Source organism: Dermacentor andersoni, chromosome 1, assembly GCF_023375885.2.
Source record: "Dermacentor andersoni chromosome 1, qqDerAnde1_hic_scaffold, whole genome shotgun sequence".
Lineage (NCBI taxonomy): Eukaryota > Metazoa > Arthropoda > Arachnida > Ixodida > Ixodidae > Dermacentor > Dermacentor andersoni.
Genome location: NC_092814.1, coordinates 198,357,157 through 198,380,700, shown reverse-complemented (window position 1 = coordinate 198,380,700; position 23,544 = coordinate 198,357,157). Strand labels below are relative to the sequence as shown.

At 44.9% G+C, this 23,544-nt stretch overlaps 1 protein-coding gene across 1 annotated transcript in view; it reads left to right on the top strand.

Annotated features, from left to right (window-relative positions):
• Positions 1–22,220, top strand: part of LOC126547107 (eEF1A lysine and N-terminal methyltransferase-like) — a 42,221-nt gene extending 20,001 nt beyond the window's left edge. Inside the window, exons 9-13 of the mRNA XM_050194969.3 lie at positions 11,127–11,240; positions 11,338–11,414; positions 14,761–14,897; positions 19,589–19,713; positions 21,947–22,220. Of these exons, the coding sequence (XP_050050926.1) occupies positions 11,127–11,240; positions 11,338–11,414; positions 14,761–14,897; positions 19,589–19,713; positions 21,947–22,203 (710 nt within the window). The 3' untranslated portion in view covers positions 22,204–22,220. The remainder of the gene's footprint in view (positions 1–11,126; positions 11,241–11,337; positions 11,415–14,760; positions 14,898–19,588; positions 19,714–21,946) is intronic.
• The last annotated feature ends 1,324 nt before the right edge of the window (positions 22,221–23,544 follow it).

Here is a 23,544-nt window from a genome sequence, read left to right as displayed (position 1 = left end):
AGCAAGCTTGTGTTATTTAAAAAAAAAAATAGTAATGGCCTGTTCTGTTTCTGGAGAGCAATTGTAGCGTGACTTTCAGAAAGTGTCATACAGCCCTTGCTAATAAATCTAACTTTATTGGTGGGATGCTATAAAAAAAAAAAAAAAAAAAAAACATGCTGTTTGTTCAATTTGATACTGGCAAATATAAAGGTGATGAATGCTCAGAATTTTGAATGCGACAGTTGATGATAATTCACAGTTGGATATTTCAAGATAATATCACTTAATTAAAATGTGTAAGGTCCATGCGTTTTAAAGCCCCTTTAATGCAAGCAAGACTTCTAAATTAATTCAAACTTCTTGGTTTCCCAGGGAAAAACAATATAGCCAAACACATCATCTATATATTATATTCATGGTGCTGTGTATGTTGACAGGTGTTTCAATAATGTGCCACTACCAGCCTGGCCGCATGTTTTCGGGAGGCAGGGCACACAGCTGTTCTAGACCTACCTCTGAAAATGCAACCATGTGTGTATATTAGTGTATAAAGCTAATACTTCTTTTTTGAACCATGCTCTTTCTCGAACAAAATGAAAATCTCCCATCTGTTTTTATGCTACCATGAAGAAAACCATTGCTCTCTCTCTCTCTCTCTCTCTCTCTCTCTATATATATATATATATATATATATATATATATATATATATATATATATATATATATATATATATATATATATATATATACGCACACACACACACACACACACACACACACACACAAAGCCAATATGCCCAGATAAAGGAAGTTCTACTTCGGAAATTGTTGGGGAATTAAACAGTAACATTTTGACAACACTTCATCTTGCCTTTGTTTTGATGAAAACACACCGCTGATTTATTTGGCAGTATTTTCCAGAGTCTAACAGGCCCGCGAATAATATGCGCTCCCACTTGTTATGTGTCCAAAGTAGAAAATAAATGTAGAAATGACATTAAAACTCGCAAACAAAATAGAAATATAATGCGCCCCCGTTTTTTTACCTATTAATATAGGCAACGGCCTAATACGTGTTGCGCAATGGCAGCCGGTTTTCTGAAGTCAGCTTCGCCGCGACACATTTATGTTATGCGGTAAAGCATATAAACGCCGCGAAGGCCGTTTTGGTTGTGTATTCGATTGTACTGCACAGGCAATTTTGGCTCCTAGCAAGCATTCTTGGCTCCTCAAATTCGAGGAGCGCAAACGTAAGCTTGCCGAAGCTGCTAGAGCAACAACGCCCGCCTTGGGCTGTTCGAGTCCCGCCAGCTCGGCGAATGTCTATGTGCTGCAAGGATTCACACAATGCTTCTTATTATGTAGGTGTCAATGACAGTTGAGTGTGCCAAATTTTTTAGTGGCTTCAGATCGTACATTTCTTTCTTGTTTCTTTTTGTACAATGTACAATAGTGGTTCTACTTTATAAACACAGTCACTGACCAATAATTCGGACATGCTCAATTATTCACAATGTTTCCTGACACCACCACTGGCCCCATAAACTTGCTGCATAAGGACGACTGAAATTTCTGACGCCTTCGAGCTTGCCATTTGGCAATTCGGACTCTGCTGCCTGCACAGCTGCATGGTAATTTTACCACCGAGTAGAAATAGTGATAGTTTAGCTTTGATACGTCGCCGGCATTACTTCTGCATGGTTATCAGCCATGTTGTCAGTGCCTCCTCAAAACCAAAACTTGCAAAGTCTACTTCATCCAGCATCGTTTGCGCCCAACTGCAGTACAAGCCAAGCCAAGACTGGCAAGCCATTGTGAAGCTGCATTGTGCATTGTCATGCAAGTTCAACTGTCGTTGGTTCAGTCACATGCTAAATAGCGACGCGGTCCCAGCAACTTAGTTAAGCTGCTTCAAGCAGTGCCAACTCCCCTCGATGTATGCGCTAATGAGGGTGGCGATTTATGTGCTGGACAATTATTGTTGCAAGAAACCTGCGGTCATTCAGCTATTGCAGCATGGTTGACTTATGTTGCCAGAGGTTGAAAAATAGGTGCAAGCATTGACTATATTTGTATATCTGTGGCAAAAGAATGAGATGTACTCATCAGATGGGAGGCAAGCATATGTGTGTGCAGCAGTGCTTTGACAAACTTTGGCAGTATGATTGAATGATCACTTTCGAAGATGCTTTCACTTTTGCTACGTTTCGGAAGACTGGCACCAGACGATGGCGTTCCTGGCACTGGGACACAACGGCATACTTGGCTCTGTGCCAAGAATGCCGTCGCTCATAGAGGTCGAGGCAACTGACAGTAGTCATGTGAAAGTGAAAATATCCCCAAAAAGTGATTACCTGAAAATACAGCACACTTTTTTTGGTCACCTGTGGAATAAAGCCACTCATTTTCTGGCTAATCCAGTGTTTCAGTCTCCTGATGATTTAAATTTTGGGCACTCCCCGTCAAGTCAGAATTGTCAGTTGGCCACTGTATGTATACCGTAATATCCCGAAAGATAGCTCCCCTAAAACCTAAAGCAAATCAGGTTGGAAGGAGTGGGCCAGCTTTCTGTGTATAATCAAGAAATGTTTTAAAAAAAACATTGTAGCCAGAGGCTGTGAAGGTCTGTTTATATGCACTTGTTCAGGCTTCTTCAAAACCTTTAAAGGGCCCCTCACCAGGTCTGGCCATTTTGAGCTGACAAGTGCAGAGCATACAATGCACACTAACGATCGTGTTTGCGAAGAATTGTATCGCTATGTGCCGCAGAAAGGTCTGAAATTTCAATCCGAACGCCGTTTTCCCTTTCCCTCACGGCGATCGCACTCCAAGCCGGACGGTGACATGCTCGTGTCCCTGCGCCTACGTGCTCGTGGTGACACGTGACTTTGAGAATTATTCAAGGCAGCATCTGCTATTGCATGATTTGTTGCTTTAATTGATGAATTGAAGTTTAGAGAAATAATAAAACACACAAACGGAATGTCAGCATGTTTTTTGTTTGACTTCGCACCTAAGCAAGAGAAATGTACTTCCGCATTGTCTGCTTGTTCCCACGGTCGTGCAGTCATGTGCATAGGTACCGAAACTATGCCATTATTTATCATGTTGCAGCGTGTGTGATCATGCTCTGCGATCCACTTGTGTCTGCCTCAATATTCGTGTAGCATTTAATTATACCGCTAGTCAGGTATCCTCGTGCACAGCGCACAAAATCATGCGCTGCGCAAAACGAGGCAACCACAACAGCTTGCGCGCAACGCCGTCAGCGGAAATGAGCAGCGCCAAAAAATAAAAAAAAAAGCGAGGAGAAAAAGAAATGAAGGCTGGGCCCATGATGTATGCGTCACGTGATCCTCGAGGTCTGGTATGGGAGGACGCAGGAAAGGAATTTCGCTTGTGGAGGCTAGGCTGGGCGAGTGGAGAGAGTGTCTCGCTTGGCAGTGGAGCTCGCCTGGTGAAATCATGGGTTGGCAGCACTAAAATATTTCTATCTCAGCTATTAAAGAGCAGACTTAAAAAAATTTTTACAGCGGAACGCTCCCTAGAGGACACATAACAACTTCTAGTGTATAACCAAAATTTTCTATGGGACCTGGTGAGGGGCCCTTTAAAAGAACGGTCACTGTCACTGTCAAACAAAGTGTTGATGGCCTCTTCACCCACATGATCACATGTGGTTGGCAGGGAAGCGGAAAGGGGGACTGCTGTTACGTTTCGCCTACATCGCGCGGTAATGCCGGCGCGGATGCAACGGACGCCGGGGCTTCGTTCAAAGCGGCGGACATTTTGGCCCGTTCGACGCCGCCGCAACGCCTCCCCGCCAAGCGTGTCCAGGCGTGTTTCAGTGCCACGTGTCTTCGTATGTGCGTGTGTGTGTGTGTGCCCACGCTTGTCAAAGCGCGGCAGCCGGGGAGCGGAGCTCCCCAAGTGAGGTGCCAGGAGGTCTGTCCGTCGGCGGGTTGGCGATGCGTCACTACACTCGGCTCACCATGTCTCTCGGCTCGACCGTGCGCGCCGTCGTGGGCTCATGCTCCGCCGTCGCGTGGGCTCATCCCGTGACCTTCCTTCTGGCCCGCGACGCCGAGAGTATAAGAGCAGCTGCCCCCGGACGCCAGGAGTGAGGCTCCGATTTGTACTGTTGAGTTACGTGCTCTCCCGTCTCTCCACTTCGGTCGACCTGACCGGCCGCTCTTTTGCTATGTTAGAATAAACAAGTTGTTCTGTTACCAGTCTTCTCATGCTTTGCCGGGACCTTCGGATGCTTCCAGTGCCCCAGGCCGCCAGGCCAACGCTACCCTTGGGGCTTGCGACCCATTCGCAATAACGGGCGCCAGCACCGAGTCCCCAACAACTGGTTGCCAGCGGTGAGATCGCGACAACGGAGGCCAGCAGCGAAGAGATGCGGTTGAATGTATGCTGAGCAGCACAACGACCATCCGGGAGCAGTGCAACGAGCCCTGTGTGATGACTGGTTGCCTGCAGCGGAACGACTGCGCTGAATTCTTGGCTGCGAGGTTTGGTGAGTGCGGGACTTTCTTCTTCTGAGTTTTGCCAGGCTTTTGTTAGTGTCAGAAACAGAGCTGGTAATTGTGGTTGTCGTTGCTGCCGGGTTAGTTTGCGGCAAGACAATAGTAGGCAGTAGAGAAAGCAGCATTCAGAGCAGCCATGGATTTGAAGTCGTTGCGCAAACCGAAATTGCTGGAGCTTGCAAGAGAGTTGGGTCTGGATGTCTCAGACAAACTCAGAAAACCAGAACTGCTAAGGGCTATTCTTGAGTTAGAAGCTGAGGATGACGAGCTGTCGGAATGCCTTGAGACCATTGAGGAGAGGGAGACGGCAAAAAGACAGGAGCGCGAACTTAAAGAACAAAAAGAGAAACAGGAGCGCGAACTAAAAGAACAAAAAGAGAAAGAAAAAGAAGAGCGCGACCGTCAACACGCTTTGGAAATGAAGCGTCTCGAGCTAGAGATGGAACGCGCTCGTAATGGAAGTCAGGCACACGGTGCAGGAGAACGAGTATTGTTCAAAATGACTGACCTGATGCGGCCGTTTAAGCTTGGAGAGGACATTGGTTTGTTCCTGGTTAACTTTGAGCGAACGTGCGAGAAGCAGGGGTTCTCTCGGGAAACGTGGCCACAGCGCTTGCTCACTTTGCTACCCGGCGAGGCGGCCGACGTAGTCGCTCGCTTGGAGAGAGAGGAGGCAGAGGATTTCGACAAAGTGAAATCGAGTCTGCTAAAAAAGTACCGGCTGTCAGCGGAGGCGTTCCGTCGGAAGTTTCGGGAAAACGAGAAAGGCAGAAGTGAGTCATATACAGAGTTTGCGTACAGGCTTATGTCAAACATGCAGGAGTGGCTCAAAGAAGAGAAAGCGTTTGGTGACCACGAGAAAGTTCTGCAGTGTTTCGGGCTAGAACAGTTTTATAGTCGGTTACCTGAGAACGTGCGGTACTGGGTCTTGGATAGGCCAGACGTTAGTACGGTGGCTAGAGCCGCTGAGTTAGCCGAGGAGTTTGTGACGCGTCGGGCTCGCGGAGCTAAGGACGGTCAAAAGGGTGAATTTGGCTCCAAGTTTGAGAGGCCGAAGTTCACACCCATGAGAGCAAAGGGGGATACACGTAGTGCGGATGCGAGTGAAAGCAGTCCGACCGAACGTAAGGAGACGGCGGCAACCGAAGCCGAACGCAGAAAGCGGTTCGAGACGAGGCAAGCGCGCGTTTGTTATACGTGCCAGAAGCCGGGTCACTTTTCGGCGCAGTGTCCAGAAACAAAAACAAAAGTCGTGTTTTTGTCTTTATGCAGCACTGACGAGAACATGAAGCTTCTCGAGCCTTACATGCGAGACCTCCTCGTGAACGGGAAAGAGTGCCGAGTGCTTCGCGATTCCGCAGCTACAATGGATGTAGTTCACCCCTCTTACGTAGAACCCGATATGTTCACGGGCGAGTGCGCATGGATCAAGCAAGCAGTGGAAGCTCATAGCGTGTGTCTGCCGGTAGCAAAAGTGCTTATTGAAGGACCTTTCGGAGCACTTGAGACGGAGGCCGCAGTGTCATCTATGCTGCCCCCCCAGTACCCGTACTTATTTTCGAACAGGTCCGATCACCTCCTGCGCGAGAAGGGGCTTTTGTTTGGTGAGGCTAGCGTTCAGGCCTTAACCAGATCGAAGGTTCGGGAGCTCGCTGCAAAGGCGGTAGTTGCGGGGCCGACGTTGTTGAACGATGAAAAAGGGTCAGAGGCGCAGCAAGCTGGTATTCAGAGCACGCCCGAACGGGATAAAATTGAGCCTGTAGCGTTAAAGGCACCAGATACTGGAGAGGAAATTCCCGATGCGGGAAAGTTAGAAGAGCTTCCGGTCGAGCTTCCGGGACTAGGCTCAGTGACGAACAGGAAAGACACCGATCAAGTCATTAGTGACTTAATAAGTAAAGCATCGCTGTCGCCTGAGCAGAAAACCGAACTACACCAGCTCTTACAAGAGTTTCAAGGTCTGTTCTCTGAGAGGCCTGGTAGGACTTCTGTCCTTACTCATGACATAGAACTTACCTCCCCAGAGCCAGTACGATCCAAGGCGTACCGGGTGTCACCCCGCCAGAGCGATATTATGGAGGCTGAGGTAAAGAAAATGCTACAGCTCAGTGTTATTGAGGCGGGTGAGAGTGATTATACCTCCCCTTTGATTTTAGTTGAGGTACCGGGCAAGGAACCTCGTCCTTGCGTCGACTACCGCAGGCTTAATTCCATCACTAAGGATCAAATTTATCCGATCCCTAACATCGAGGAGCGCCTTGAGAGAGTGAGTAGCGCTCAGTTTATTTCCACCCTAGATCTTGTCAGGGGTTATTGGCAGGTTCCACTTACAGAAGAGGCTAGTAGGTATGCGGCGTTCATTTCACCAATGGGGACATTCCGTCCTAAAGTTTTGAGTTTTGGTTTGAAGAACGCGCCATACTGCTTTTCAAGCCTCATGGATAAAGTGTTGCGGGGACAGCAAGAATTCGCTTTACCGTATCTAGACGACGTAGCGATATTCTCCGCATCCTGGCCTGAGCATATGGCCCACTTGCGGGCAGTGCTAACCCGCCTGCGCGATGCGGGCTTGACAGTCAAGGCTCCCAAGTGCCAGTTAGCACAGGCCGAGGTTGTCTACCTCGGTCACGTGATTGGTCGGGGTCGTCGCCGCCCCTCGGAAATAAAGGTGGCCGCTGTGCGAGACTTCCCGCAACCGCGCACGAAGACCGATATTCGGTCGTTCTTAGGTGTCGCCGGCTACTATCAGAGGTACATCCCCAGGTACTCTGATATCGCGGCTCCCCTAACGGATGCTCTAAGAAAGACAGAGCCGCAAACAGTCGTCTGGGATGAGACAAAGGAAAGAGCTTTTAGCACCCTAAAGAGCGTCCTAACAAGCCAGCCTGTGCTACGATCGCCCGACTACACAAAAGGGTTCGTTGTTCAGTGTGATGCTAGTGAGCGAGGCATGGGCGTTGTACTGTGCCAACGGGAAAATGGAGAAGTAGAACACCCCGTCCTGTATGCTAGTCGTAAGCTGACGAGTCGTGAGCAGGCGTATAGCGCCACCGAGAAAGAGTGTGCGTGTATCGTGTGGGCCGTTCAGAAATTGTCATGTTACCTAGCTGGCTCGAGGTTTATCATTGAGACGGATCACTGCCCTCTCCAATGGCTGCAGACCATCTCTCCCAAAAATGGCCGCCTCCTGCGCTGGAGCCTTGCTTTGCAACAATATTCCTTTGAGGTGCGTTACAAAAAGGGGAGTCTCAACGGTAACGCCGATGGCTTAAGTCGAAGCCCCTAACGTGGGAATCAGCCTGAAAATTGCTTGTTACTGATGTTTTTCTTCCTGAGGCAGGATTTTTAACCTATTGCTTTTGTGTAGTGTTTCAAAGTGATGATGTGCTTTCTAGTGCAATTTTCCGATTTGTGGACGCGTTCTGAGTGCTGCTAAACTACTGTAAGGAACTAGGCAGCAGTATAAAAGGGGAAAGAGCCTGGCAGGGCTTAGTGAGGGTTGTGCCGTGCTTGCTGACTGAGCGGTTGACTTTCGGCGTAGTTCTAACGCTTGCCGGAAACGAGAACAAAAATGTCAACTCTCCCGAAGTCACTTTGCAGTGTCCTGTGTGCACCTGAACGTGAGAACGAGGCCTTCTCTGTGCGCTGCGCTCAAGAAACGCCAAAGGACGCCCGACTTCGGTTATGAGCATCATCGAGCGACATCCCTCCGGACAGCGGATGCAGTCCCCTGACCATCGGGATCTCCTTCCCCCGGCGGGGCGGTCTGTTACGTTTCGCCTACAACGCGCGGTAATGCCGGCGCGGATGCAACGGACGCCGGGGCTTCGTTCAAAGCGGCGGACATTTTGGCCCGTTCGACGCCGCCGCAACGCCTCCCCGCCAAGCGTGTCCAGGCGTGTTTCAGTGCCACGTGTCTTCGTATGTGCGTGTGTGTGTGTGTGCCCACGCTTGTCAAAGCGCGGCAGCCGGGGAGCGGAGCTCCCCAAGTGAGGTGCCAGGAGGTCTGTCCGTCGGCGGGTTGGCGATGCGTCACTACACTCGGCTCACCATGTCTCTCGGCTCGACCGTGCGCGCCGTCGTGGGCTCATGCTCCGCCGTCGCGTGGGCTCATCCCGTGACCTTCCTTCTGGCCCGCGACGCCGAGAGTATAAGAGCAGCTGCCCTCGGACGCCAGGAGTGAGGCTCCGATTTGTACTGTTGAGTTACGTGCTCTCCCGTCTCTCCACTTCGGTCGACCTGACCGGCCGCTCTTTTGCTATGTTAGAATAAACAAGTTGTTCTGTTACCAGTCTTCTCATGCTTTGCCGGGACCTTCGGATGCTTCCAGTGCCCCAGGCCGCCAGGCCAACGCTACCCTTGGGGCTTGCGACCCATTCGCAATAACGGGCGCCAGCACCGAGACTCCAACACTGCCAATGCCAGCCGCTCGTGGAGTTCGCTGTCAGACCCATCAGAGGCGATAGGTATTCCACAGAGCTTCAATTGTTGGGCCTCAGGGCCGCAACATTCTTGGACACTGCCCAAGGGCATGTCCTGCCCAAGGGCATGTCCTGCCCAAGGAAACAGCCCTTGAGCTTTACTACCCCTGCGGAGATAAACGTAGCCCATGCCTCACTGAGACTGTGTTTAAACGGTTTCACCCAACTCGTGTCCGCAGGCTGGGCCACCTGGCACATACACAATGTCTGTGGCCTTTGACATGAAGCCCCCCCCCCCCCTCAAGACAGTTGGACTACAAGTGGGCAATCTTTGGTGTTATGGAAAAAATAAATCGCATCGAAAACAGGGATCTGGTTTCCTTCAGGAGTGATGCATCTCTTGAGATATTATGGTGTATATATATATATATATATCAAGTGATGCAGTGTTGCTTTATTGACACAATAGGCCGTACATTAACACAACCATGAGTTACACTCTGGCAAAAAAAAAAAAGTAGACCGACCTTGCTATCGTCAGTAATGGTGGGCAGGACTTTGTTATTTTGCAATAGGCTGTACTTGTAATATCTAGAGGGAAAGAGTGCGTGTGGTGCCTAAAATGGGAGAAAGACTTTCAACTTTTGTTAACTCAAGATTAATGCATATCAAAGAATGAGAACAGCATTGTTTTCAATCCCCCCACCCCATCTCCCGTGAAGCATTAGCCCCAAGGTTAAGCTCCTGTCACACGGGCAAACTAAAGTGCACTGAGTGTCATTTTGGCGGTGTGCTGCTACATGAGAAAGAAAAGTGTTCTTTCAAATTTGTGGCAATGGCAATCGGGAGACGGAAGGCAAAGCATCTATTTGTTAACCTAAAAATGCATGCACAATGACAGCTTATTATTACAACATTTACAATCAACTTAAGTGCAAGTGAAGTAATTCATTGCAACCTCAATAACGATTAATCATTACGAGCCAAGACCAGACCAGTCCAAATGATGCATTCCGCCAAACAAATGCACGGCCATAACCGGCATGCTCGTAAACAGCCCAAGAGCGAAAGTAGTTATTGCTGTTTTTTTGTTAGTTTTTTTTAATGTGGCACATTTTATTATGTTGTAACATTAGCAATTTTTTAAAAATTCATTAGAAATTAATCCCGACTCTGCTTTCAACATTACTTATTTTTTACTCATTGCTAACAAGGCGACACACTTCGCCGCAAAGTGTGTTTGCCGAACACACTCGCCGACGAGTGCACTCTGCAGTAAACCCCGCATTCAGAAATTCATCTTAACTTGAAGGTCATGCTTGACTTGATTTAAATGCCGCTTGTTGTCAACGCACCAAAGGAAAAGGCAATTAGCATTCTGGGCGCATTCACACCATGCGTCAGTTAAATCAAGTCAGTCATGGGCTTCAAGTTAAGATGCAGTTCTGAATATGGCGGTAAGCGTCACTAAGCATTACCGTGTGGCAGCCTGCAAATGACACTAGCGGCAAAGTGCACTTAAGTTTGCCCGTGTAACAGGGGTATTGGACACTCTCCCCTTGAGACGACATATCAGCAGATGGCAGTTGCAGGTGCATTTGGCAATAAGCATCGTGCTATGTTCTCCTGTGGCTACAATCAGATTATACTGAAGCTAAGTGATAGTCAGTTTATGTGTCCCTAAACCTTCCTGTCCAATAGAAGCATACACTCTAAGAGAAGTTTACACCCTTTGAGCCGTATCCTGTCCCTAAGCAATAATCACCACCTGGCTTGCTTGCGTTTTCTTTCTTGGAAACTCTGCTCGCAACTTTCCAGTCAAGAATGCTATGTCACACTGTTAACACACATGCCATTTGTGACCTGAAAGTACTGGGCACGCAGCATTAAAGAAAGGAAAGGCACTCAAGACAGATTATTATTGTTTGGGGACAAGATAAACCCCAGAGGATGCGAACTTTTCTTAGAGTATGAGATATATGGACAGAGTAGGAATGCACCGCACTATGGAATCTCATTGCTCCTGATAGAGAGGAAAGGCGGCAGCAATCTGAAGTTGCTGCCACTTCTGGCATAGTGTGTGTATCCTTTTGCTACCAAATTGGGTGATGTATTAGAAATCTGTCGATTGTGGCCATGAACATGTTTCTCTGACTTATCCCTTTTTTTTTCTTTTTTTTTGCATGAAAAGTAAGGCTGAGGGGACAGAAGTGTAAGATCTGGGAGGTTGTTTGGGATGACCTCCGTAGCGAGTACTACAAGTACATGGTTGCTGGGCTTGCCTTCATAATGCCAAAAGGAACAGGTGAGTCACTAGCCTTACACAGTGAACAATTTTTCTTTTTAATATCTTCATCTTATTGAAGGCTGAGGTGCCTCTTTTTACTCTTTCTTTAATACAGAGGAACCAGCCACTGCACTAATGGTTGGACTTGGGGGTGGCACACTACCACTTTTTCTAGCAACCAAGTTCTCAAAGGTGGGAATTGGCTTTTTGTTGACATTCTTGTTCTTGTAAACTGGCTTACAGTTGCTGTGATTTGCAAATATCGATATCACTGAAACAGTGCTGCCAGTAGAGCAAGCTGACGAACACTCACCAGCAGAAATGCTGATAAATGTGCTGCTTATTTTAGTGTGCTGAATTCAATGTGTTGAACTAAATAAATACTGGTTCGGGTCTGAGTTCATTGAGCTCTGACTTAGTTCCAGTTTGGAGAAATCAAAATTTGACCAGTCCGCAAACTGTTTCGCAACACTGAACTAATCCGCGAAACAGTTTGACACTTTATCCTCCCCCATGGCAACATGCTGCTAAGTGCTATCGGCTTGTCTGCAGGATGCGTGCACAAGTTTGGTTAGGTGGAGGCTAATGGAAAATAGTAATTGATGTTTTTACATGACTATACATTAAAGCATTAAGCACACACATTAAGGCAACCATATTATGCAGTGGCATCGCTAGAGCATACAGCATGCGATGTGGCACTTCGATGCATCCATCCCTGCCCTCCCTCTTTTTCACATTTGCTTTTATCATCATCCATTTTATGTATGAGCAAACCAGTAGAAAATAGTCCTCTGAGATGTATAAGCACGTTGAATTTGGCATTGGTAAATGTTAAATCTCATGGTCACAACTGAATGATCATAGGGTTGTTTTCTTAGTAAATTGCACATTGCAGTTTAGTGATATAACATTGCAGGCATTTAAAAAGATTTTTCGTGAATATATCCAAAAATGAAAAGACATTTATTAAGTCTGGTAGACAGCACATGCACAGGGATGGCAATCGACAAATATTGAAGAAGATTGATATAAACTAGTTTCGTCTTTTTATTTCTATGCATTTTCCACCAAACAACTATAAAAATGTGTACTTATGTTGACCATGCAGCTATCTAGTGCATAGCTGAAAACACCTTGCGGAAAAATAAAATTTATCTGAAGGGTCTAAAAAAGTAAAGAAGCATCACGCTAGAAATAGTTGCTGTTCACTCGATGATATAAATTTTGGGCTGAGGTTATGCAACATGCAGCAGAAATCCGCAGAGTACAATAAGCCTCTCTATATCGCTTTTATAGATTACGAAAAAGCATTTGATTCAGTAGATATACCAGCAGTCATAGAGGCATTGCGTAATCAAGGAGTGCAGACCACTTATGTAAATACCCTGGAAAATATCTACAGAGATTCCACAGCCACCTTAATTCTACACAAGAAAAGTAGGAAGATACCTATAAAGAAAGGGGTCAGACAAGGAGACACAATCTCTCCAATGCTATTCACAGCGTGCTTGGAAGACGTATTCAAGCTATTAAACTGGGAAGGTTTAGGAGTAAGGATTGATGGCGAATTCCTCAGCAACCTTCAGTTTGCAGATGACATTGTTCTGTTCAGCAACACTGGAGACGAGTTACAACAAATGATTGAGGACTTTAACAGGGAGAGTGTAAGAGTGGGGTTGAAAATCAATATGCAGAAGACAAAGGTAATGATGAACAACCGGGCAAGGGAACAAGAGTTTAGGATCGCAAGTCAGCCTCAAGAGTCTCTGAAGGAGTACATTTACCTAGGTCAACTAATCGCAGGGAACCCTGACCATGAGAAGAAAATTCACAGAATAAAAATGGGTTGGATCGCATACGGCAGACATCGTGAGCTCCTGACTGGAAGCTTACTGTTATCATTGAAAAGGACGATACAATCAGTGCATTTTATCTGTGCTGACATAGGGGGCAAAGACTTGGAGTCCGACAAAGAAGCTTGAGAACAAGTTAAGGACTGCGCAAAGAGCGATGGAACAAAGAATGCTAAGCATAACTTTAAGAGACAGAAAGAGAGTGGTTTGGATCAGCGAGCTAACGGGTATAGACAACATTCTAATTGGCATTAAGAGAAAGAAATGGCATTGGGCAGGTCATAAAATGCGCAGATTAGATAACCGTTGGACCATCAGGGTGACAGAATGGGTACCAAGAGAAGTGAAGCGCAGTAGAGGACGGCAGAAGACTAGGTGGTGCAACGAAATAAGGAAATTTGCGGGTGCTAGTTGGAATCGGTTGCTGCAGGACAGGGGTAATTGGAGATCGTAGGGAGAGGCCTTCGTCCTGCAGTGGACATAAAATAGGCTGATGATGATGATTATGCAGCATGCTCATCAAAGTTGCCTCGTAAGTGAATAGGATTCCGCCTTAATTCTGAATAAAAACGTCTTAAGTAACATGTCTGACCTAAATAGAGCCATATGAAGTCAACAGATAATTAAGCCAAGGAAAGCATAGGAAAAGTTATTTATAGTAGTTTTAATGGAAGTGTAGAAATGATAAATAAAGATAAATAAAAGTGGACTTGTTCCCGGTGGGAGCAGAAGCCACAACCTTCGCATTATGCAAAGAACCTTCGCGTAATGCAACCTTCGCGTAATGTGAAGGTTGTGGGTTCGGCTCCCACTGGCTGCAAGTTGTTTTACAGCGAAGCTGTTACCCTTTCACTGGTAGGCATTTTTCGTGTCCGTCCGTGGGCAGAAATGATCATCATCAGCAATAGCTCATACCCCCTAAGCAAGCAGCAATGTAAAGCAAACAGTGCGTACATTCATTGGAATCACGAATACAATGTACAGAACAGTGTACATTTCGATAAACAAACTCAAAACAAGCATCTATTATCATGAGCAATTGCTCATACCCCTACAAGGCAGAGGCTACTAACACTCAGCAACATGAACAGTGCATATGTTCATTGAAATCGACGTTGCAATGCACAGAACAGCTTACATTTCAATAAAGAACAGGCTCAAAACAAACATCTGGACCATCAATAAAGCATTGCATAGCCCCCTCAGCAGTTGTAGTGGTGGTTTTACAGCAGCTTTGCTGGACGTCCACTTTCACAGGGCTGGGATGACGAGTCAACTTTTTGTTGTCCACTTTCATTACCTCAGCACTAAATTTAAATTCACTAAACTAACACGAGTTCTTTCCATAAAAGGTTCATGGATGTAAACATCACCATCCTCGAGACTGTGGCATGCAAAGTGCATACAAATTTCTTCAAATGGTGCTGCTAATAAATTTCTGACCTGGGACACAAGTGCAATTGTTGATAGTTGAAAAAGTTTTCAAAAGGTGCCACAACAAACACAATTAAAGAACCAGCATGCGTGTGTGTAGGGCCCTTCTCGACATCCGACTGCAACTGATATTTTCATATGTTGGGAGGGGCCCGATACATGGCCGCAAAGGCTTAATGTGTTTTCATTATAACTAATCCTTTTTGTGCTTTTGTTGTTTTTAATCCTTCTGCATTTCTGATGGCCAGCTGCAACTGACAGTTGTCGAGTTGGACCCTGAAGTGGTAGACCTTGCCAGGAAGTGGTTCCTTCCACAGGTCTGCCCCATGGAAATTTGTGTGGAAGATGGGCTTAAGGCCTTCGACAGACTCTCCAAGGAAGGCACGTGGCTCTTGCATTTTTTACTTGGATAGCACTTTCAGCAAAATGTTCAGTGCAAGTTTGCAGCCAGTGATGTATTTCAGTGTGTGTCATTAATACAGTATTTCTTCATTGTGATTGAGCAGTTGATTTTCCAGGTTTATTTTTAGCAAAAAGGGGGTGGGAGGTTGTTTTTGTTCTTCTTGTATATCAGCTCTTAATATTTCAGTTTGCTGTTATTAATAATGCCAAAAAGCGGTCATGATTGGTGAAGGAATAAACAAGCTTTGAAAGGTGTGATCAGGAGTGCTTTGGCTCTGCAACGTGAATCCTAAACAAAATCTAAAAACTAGCCTGCATGTAGTAAACTTACTTTCATTCAGTCATCACATAATGCCTGTATCGCATTTCTTGTTGGAGGCAATATAACGAAAGCCATCATAGTGCTTGACACGAGGACAAACACAAGGCTGGCAAATTTCATCTGACATGCAACAGAAGTTTGTGCTGTGGAAGACTTGGAGGGCATAAAAAAATTTCGATGTAAAATACCTTTTAATGTGAAATGGTGCTCACTGAATTACTGCTGGCACCAGATAAGGATGTGGTTATTAAAATTAAGGGTAACGAAGGTGAAAGCAGTGGTATTAGAGACGTGATGAACGCATGGGATAACATACAAATATATGATGCTCAACGAAAAAAAAATGCATTCCATGCTTAGATCTACTTAAGTAGTGTATTGGTATAAGGGTTCATAGTGTTTGAAATTTCCAAACTGTGGCCATACCAATGAAGTTTAAACATTGGCAGTGCTGGTGAAAAGTAAGCATCTGAACTTTAGCCAACTACAAATTTCTTGAACTGTCTTTTTGAATGTGCATGAAGTGAACATGATATGTTCTCGATTTAGCGAGTCTTCATTGTGCTCAGTTATGCTGGGCTCGAGTTCTGCCCAAGCTGCTCCCACACATGTATGTTTCTCTTTTGTACAGCTTACATTCTATAACATAAAATTTAATATGCAGATAGGTAGTTATAGATTCTGAAACCACGATGTTAGTGCCATCGAGAAATGACACTATATTGTGCTAGCTGTCATGATCAGCAAAACCCGCCAATGGCAGATAAATCGAGGGATCTTTTAGACATGTCAGGCCCTCTGGGCTTGACTTCTCCGCAATAAGGTAGCCTCACCCCCTACAGCATTATCTGACTGAGCTATGTCGGTTGCTCGGTTGCCATAGTCAAAAGTTCGAATCCTCATGTCAAAAAAAGATTTTAATTTGAGGATGGTAAGCTCAAATTTCACCTCCTCCATTGCACTACATCTCTAGGCTTGGAGTGGCGCCTGACACTAGCAAAAGGTGCTGAGAGCGAGTGGGGCTATACTAATCTAGGTACAACCAAATTAGGAAGACCCACTATGCTTCAACAAAAGATACTCCATCACCAGAACAGGAATCAACCTCCCTGGTGCAGTATTCAGCCACTCCCTCCCAGATGACTCATTCGATCAACCAATGGCCCTCAGTCCCTAGCAGCTGCAGAGCACCTGACCAAGGCGGCGTACAGACCTGTAACGCAGCAGAGGGTGCTAAGAATCTCTGGAACCAGACAGGTTGCCAATGGAAACTGACCCTGGCAACCTTTACCACCCAAACTCTGTCGAGTGAGGCTAGCTTAGCAGGACTCTTTGAGGAACTGTCAGGCATTGTTTGGGATATCATTGGCCTCAGCGAGATTAGAAGAACTGGTGAGGCTTATACAGTGCTCACTAATGACCATGTCCTCTGCTATAGAGGTCTCCCAGATAAGAAGCAATATGGGGTAGGATTCCTAATTTACAAGCAAATAGCAGGCAACATTGATGAATTTTACAGCATTAATGAGACGGTAGCAGTAGTCGTAATCAAACTTAATAAAAGGTATAGATTAAACGTAGTGCAAGGCTACGCTCCAGCATCCAGTCATGATAATGAAGAAGTAGATCAGTTTTATGAAGATGTTGAATTAGCGATGAGAAAAGTGCGAACTCAGTATACTGAAGTAATGGGCGACTTCAATGCAAAACTGCGGTAAAAGCAGGCTGGTGAACAAGCATTTGGCAACTACGGCGTTGATTCTAGGAACGCTAGAGGAGAGATGCTGGTAGCATTCACGGAAAGGAATAAGCTGCGAATTATGAACACCTTCAGGAAGCGTAGCAGCAGAAAGTGGACCTGGAAAAGCCCTAATGGTAAAACAAGAAATGAAGTAGGTTTCATACTTTCTGCCGATCCCAGCATAGCGAAGGATGTTGAAGTATTAGGTAGAGTAAAGTACAATGATCATAAGTTGGTGAGGTCTAGGATTCACCTCAATTCGAAGAGCGAAAGAGTAAAATTGGTCAGGAAGAAACAGGCCAACCTAGATGCAGTAAGGGTAAAAAGCAGACCAATTCAGGCTGTTACTTGCAAACAAATATGCAGCCTTAGAACAGAGAGATAAAGATGACATAGAGGTAATGAATGAAACCGTAATTAGGCTGGCTTCAGAGGCAGCAATTGAAGTGGGAGGTAAGGCACCAAGGCAACCAGCAGACAAGCTCTCCCAAGTAACAAAGGACCTAATAAAGAAACGGTCAAAGAATGAAAGTGTCCAGCTCAAGAGATAAGATAGAATTGGCGGAACTGTCAAAACTGATCAACAAAGCGAAAATAAGTGATATTCGAAACTATAATGTGAGAAAGACTGAAGAAGCTGTAAAAGATGGACGCAGCTTGAAATCAGTGAGAAGGAAACTTGGCATAGGGCAAACCAAGATGTATGCACTGAAAGATAAGCAGGGTAATATCAGCAATCTCGAAGATATCGTAGAAGCAGCGGAAGAATTCTATACTGACCTGTACAGTACCCAGAGGAGTCGGGATACCTCAATTAGAAACAGTAATCAACTGGTTGCAGAGATTCCTTCTATAACTAGCGATGAGGTTAGAAGGGCCTTGCAAGACATGGAACGGGGAAAAGCGGCAGGAGAAGATGGAATAACAGTCGATTTAGTCAAAGATGGAGGAGACATAATGCTTGAAAAACTGGTGGCACTCTATACAAAGTGTCTATCAACTTCAAGGGTCCCAGAGAAATGGAAGAATGCAAACATGGTACTAATCCACAAAAAGGGAGACATTAAAGAATTGAAAAATTATAGGCCCATTAGCTTACACCCAGTGTTATATAAAATATTCACCAAGATAATTTCGAATAGAACAAGGGCAACACTGGGCTTTAGTCAACCAAGGGAACAGGCTGACTTCAGGAAGGGATACTCTACACTGGATTACATTCATGTCATTAATTAGGTAATCGAGAAATTCACAGAGTACAATCAGCCTCTCTATATGGCTTTCATAGATTATGAAAAGGCATGTGATTCAGTAGTGATACCAGCAGTCGTAGAGGCATTACGTAATCAAGGGGTACAGGCCACTTACATAAATATCTTGGAAAATATCTACTGAGATTCCACAGCTACCTTAATTCTACACAAGAAAAGTAGGAAGATACCTATAAAGAAAGGGGTCAGACAAGGAGACACAGTCTCTCCAATGCTATTCACTGCATGCTTGGAAGGAGTATTCAAGCTATTAAACTGGGAAGGTTTAGGAGCAAGGATTGACGGCGAATATCTCAGCAACCTTCAGTTTGCAGATGACATTGTTCTGTTCAGCAACACTGCAGCCAAGTTACAACAGATGATTGAGGACCTTAACAGAGAGAGTGTAAGTTTGGGGTTGAAGATTAATATGCAGAAGACAAAGGTAACGATGAACAACTGGGCAAGGGAACAAGAGTTCAGGATCGCAAGTCAACCTCTAGAGTCTCTGAAGGAGTACATTTACCTAGGTCAGCTAATCGCAGGGAACCCTGACCATGAGAAGGAAATTTACAGAATAAAAATGGGTTGAATCGTATACAGCATACATCGTGAGCTCCTGACTGGAAGCTTACCATTATCATTGAAAAGGAAGGTATACAATCAGTGCATTTTACCTGTGCTGACATAGAGGGCAAAGACTTGGAGACAGACAAAGAAGCTTGAGAACAAGTTAAGGACCTCGCAAAGAGCAATGGAACGAAGAATGCTAGGCATAACTTTAAGAGACAGAAAGAGAGCGGTTTGGATCAGAGAGCAAACGGGTATAGACAATATTCTAATTGACATTAAGAAAAAGAAAATTGAGCTGGCAGGTCATGTAATGCGTAGGTTAGATAACTGGTGGACCATTAGGGTTACAGAATGGGTGCCAAGAGAAGGGAAGCACAGTCCAGGACGGCGGAAGACTAGGTGGGGTAATGAAATTAGGAAATTTGCGGGCGCTAGTTGGAATCGGTTGACGCAGGGCAGGGGTATTTGGAGATCGCAGGGAGGGGCCTTCGTCCTGCAGTGGACGTAAAATAAGCTGATGATGGGGATTAGGATGATGATGATGATGATGATGATGATGAGGTAGTTATCCAAAATATGTGTACCAAACATTAGGCTTTTGCACAACTTTTGACCCAGTCAAAGATGCTGTAGATTTTTAATAATTGCTATGAAACAACTACACTTTTCTGCATTTTCTAATTTCTCCCTCTTGTTTGGTAATGCGAGGCTGTTGAGGAAGCATAATCTTTTAATATGTACTTTGTGTTGTAACCATGCTTTTGTTTTACTGTTCTCTACACAGGCAGAGCATTTGACCTTGTCTTCCTTGATGTGGACAATAAGGACTTGTCAGAGGGGCTCACTTGTCCACCAGCGGAGTTCCTCACAGAGCAGACATTGAAAGAACTAACAGCTATCACTAAGTGCACAGGCAAGTTTTATAGGATTCTGTATTTTTTAGCATTCACTTAAGGAGTGTGTGGTTGTGTGATGTTGCGTCGTTCATGCATTTTCCTGCTTTTTACAATGGTGCTGGTAAAATGTCATAGGAATATCATTAAGTAGTCTCCACAACACCTTTTGAGTATAGGTAAATAAGCCTGCTTTGTCACTGGCAATATTACAATGAACATTCATGGCCTAATATTTTGCTGTGATGTAATTTTTGAGTGCTGGCACGTTGTGCTTGCACTTGCTGGCACGTTGTGGTTGCACACTAGTGCATATACTGTATTTTTCTTTTTCTTTAGTTCAAAATGAGTTTTTAAATATTGCTTAGAGCATATTGTGCAATTTGGCTTTTTCAGGTGAATAACCTGAAGAGGCGCACATTACTTGAGTGATAAGTTGCAATGTCTGGGTAATGAATTTAAAATTATATAACTAAAATTTTAATTGCTTACTTTTAGACTCATGTGATTGCAAGACCAGCCTTCAGCAGCATGTATATACGTAGCTCACTCCAGCTACTGTTGCACTTCCCTCTTCCCACCAACTGATTCCGATTGCAATTTGCCCAACTCTCGGTTGGACGCTTAGTTACTTCAGTAGGAGGGGTGAGAAAGACCACTTTATCACTCGATATTGCAAATCTTTACTTTACGCCACCCTACTATGTCGCAGAGGGGCTGCAATGCAAGCCACTCTTCGCAGTACTATGTGTAATCAGGTAAATTGAACGAATAATTTCATTCCAGTTATTACGGCCTACATGGGCATCTTGAAATGTAATAATATGGAACTAGTCGGCTATGGCAATTCACTTCAACTTTACATTGTAAACATGTGCCGTAAATGTTTGCAACTGTGCAGTTAATTAACAGTAGTTTAATTAGTGAGTGGATTGCTCTGGCTTTTTTTTTTTTTGCAAATGTCTGCCTGCGGTAAGGATTGGGGGGCTCAATCCCATCGCTCGCAATCAGTTGTCAAGATTGGAGTTAGGCATGAATTAGAAGGTAGCTGGCCCATGCCGTCGTCCAGCTTATCCATGCTGAGGACGTTGTTGAAGGGAAGAACTGCTTCTCATCGAGAACGAGGAATATGGGTCTATTTACAGTACCTACATAAGGACGTTGCAGTTCATCAGTCTAGCATGACTGCGAGAGAAAAGTACACTGAGCAGCCGCACAACACCGGTTTATAAACACTCGGTCCTCCCTCGATCCCAAGGTGAGGGAAACGTTCGACCAGTCATCGTAAACGAGTCGCCTCTCTGCGGGCGGTACACACACACTCACACACACACTTCTTTGCGCAAGGTTCACGGTCCCCAACCGAGGCCAGACGGACTTCATAGTACTTGGGGCTTACATCAGGAGAGGTACCTTTTATTCCCCGAGCTGACCCCCTCAGCGCGGCCGGTTGCCCATTGTCTTGCGTCTTGAACGGCGCGTGGGAAGGGACCTCGAACTGCGTTCCCTCGGGGACTCCCTCGTTCACAGCAGACCAGGTTGGCGGTGGCGGGTTCAGGCACAAAGCCTGCTTCGTCGCACTCATCTTGGCTCCAGCGACGGAGAGTCGAGGACGCGCGTATTGTTCTCCACGCACAGTCAACTTAGTGACGCCGTGGCTAGAGGTTTGTGGTGGTGTTCCAGAAAAAATTGACGTCCGCTGTCGCAACTGGCTGGCAAAACTTGCACGTCAGCGGGCCGTTCTTAACACTGCGCAGGTAATTATTCTGCAGCGGTGTAATTTGAGTAAATCTTGTAGGCTTTTCTTTTTATTACCAATATAGGCTAAATTCAAGTTTTGTTGCAGTTGGCCTGAAGGGTAAAATTAGAATTAAATCAATTCAGTAAATTTTAGTTACTCATTGAGAGCATTGTAGTAGCTACTCACTCATCTTATGTTTGACAAGCAAAGGGATCAGTGTTAAAGAAAAAGAAATATTTTTAAACAATGAGGTCCTTTTCTAAAGAAACCTGTTTCCAATGAAAAAAAATCACCCTCTATAATACAAGAAAAGGTGTTGGGGGGGGATTAGCTTACATCATTGTGGTGTCTATGGTGCTTTACACCATGGAAGCCAAGCTGCTTGATAATGTGCAAGAATGGATGCCTGTAACCTGTTTTATGACATTCACATAATGATGTTAAGCTACATAAGTTCTCGCAGTGGTGCATTATCTTTAGCTATGCTTAATTTATCTCTCCATCTTTGACAGGTGCGGTGGTGATAAATTTTGTGTGTCGCAGTGAAGCACTGAAGAAAGAAGTGTACCAGAGGCTGAAGAATGCTTTTTGTGCAGTTTTTGTCCAGAAGATACCGGACAATGTTAATGAGGTGCTTTACTTAAGTAATAGCAAATGTGACGCAACAATGAAGACATTCATCAGTAATGTGCAGCAACTTGGGAACACCATGGACACGACTGAGAATGCTGACATAGCTGACCTTATGGATGGATTAAATCTTGTGTAATACTGTTTTGCACAAAACTGCTCTTCTATCCTTTCACATCATTACATATGCAGCAGTATGCTAGTTTAGTCATAGCACTGTGATGCAGTGTAGCATGATGCAGGAGTGCAGTTTTTTTTTCCAGAATGTGATAGCTTTGCAAAAACAGCTCCACCTGTTGTACTTACCTACTATGTACTAATAGTATATTACTTTGTCATTCTTGGCTTAAAGGTGCCATAAAAGTACACAACTAGGGGACAACTCATATTGTGCTTGCTGCAACATTACCAGTTTGTTGCTGGTGCTGTCTTGCATGCATTAAAAACAAACACGAAAGCTGTGGCACGTTCTATGTGCAGTACACCACTTGACCTTCATATAGGCCAACACATCACTTCCATACACAAGAGGCTGGTCCATTTTGCCATTCTCAAGAGTCCTTCTTGGAACTCTCATCAAGCTCAAGTGCCTACTCATTGCTGTTTTCTGGCACACTGAAGAATAGCTAAAGTGCTTGTATAGAGTGCTAAGAATTTCTTTCTTCCCCATGAAAAAATAAAAATTTTACTGTAAGTTCGGATGAATGCATTTCCCGCAATGGCACTTCGCTTACCGGTTCTAACACTGAAAAAAAGGCACAGGGTTATAACATAAGGCGCGGTATTTACACACACCAAAAAACGATGTCGTAATAATCTGCGTGTGCTTTTTGCTTTCCTTTGATGCAAGAAAGCAAAATTTTCTTGATAGGCACAAGTATTGATTGTAGGTAGCCAGAAGCGAGAACAAGTCAACACTCAGTGATAGGCTTGAAGTCGAGACGAAAACAAGACTTGTATGTCTCATTGTCCAACAAAGGGTGAATCATACCACCTACAATAATGGCTCCTCATGTGGGCAGTCAGAACGTCCATAATTTATGGCAGATAGGAAGTTACTTTGTTGGAAAATAAATTAATGAAGGGAAAATTAGACATCCACCCAATCGTAGCAATTGCTACAATGGTAGATAAATAAATCTCATTAGCCGCATATGCAAGGTGCACGTGTGGCAGCTGATATGCCTTATCTATCCCCTGCCCCATCACTATGTAAGAATAGTGCTGTATAAGCAGTCATCATAGTACAAAACTATGACTACTATATGTGCATAAATGTATATGTACCTTTTTTTCGTAATTTCCGTTCAAAAATTTAAACCACAATATAGTTGGAACTGCATTGCGACTGTAGCTAAAGTCCATAACTTTTTTTTTTTTTTTGCACTAGGGTCGATCATCAGCTGCCTGAACACGAGAAGAAAGGCCGCTCTTGTGGATATGCACATTTTATGGCTGACCGATTTTTTTTTGTGCATCA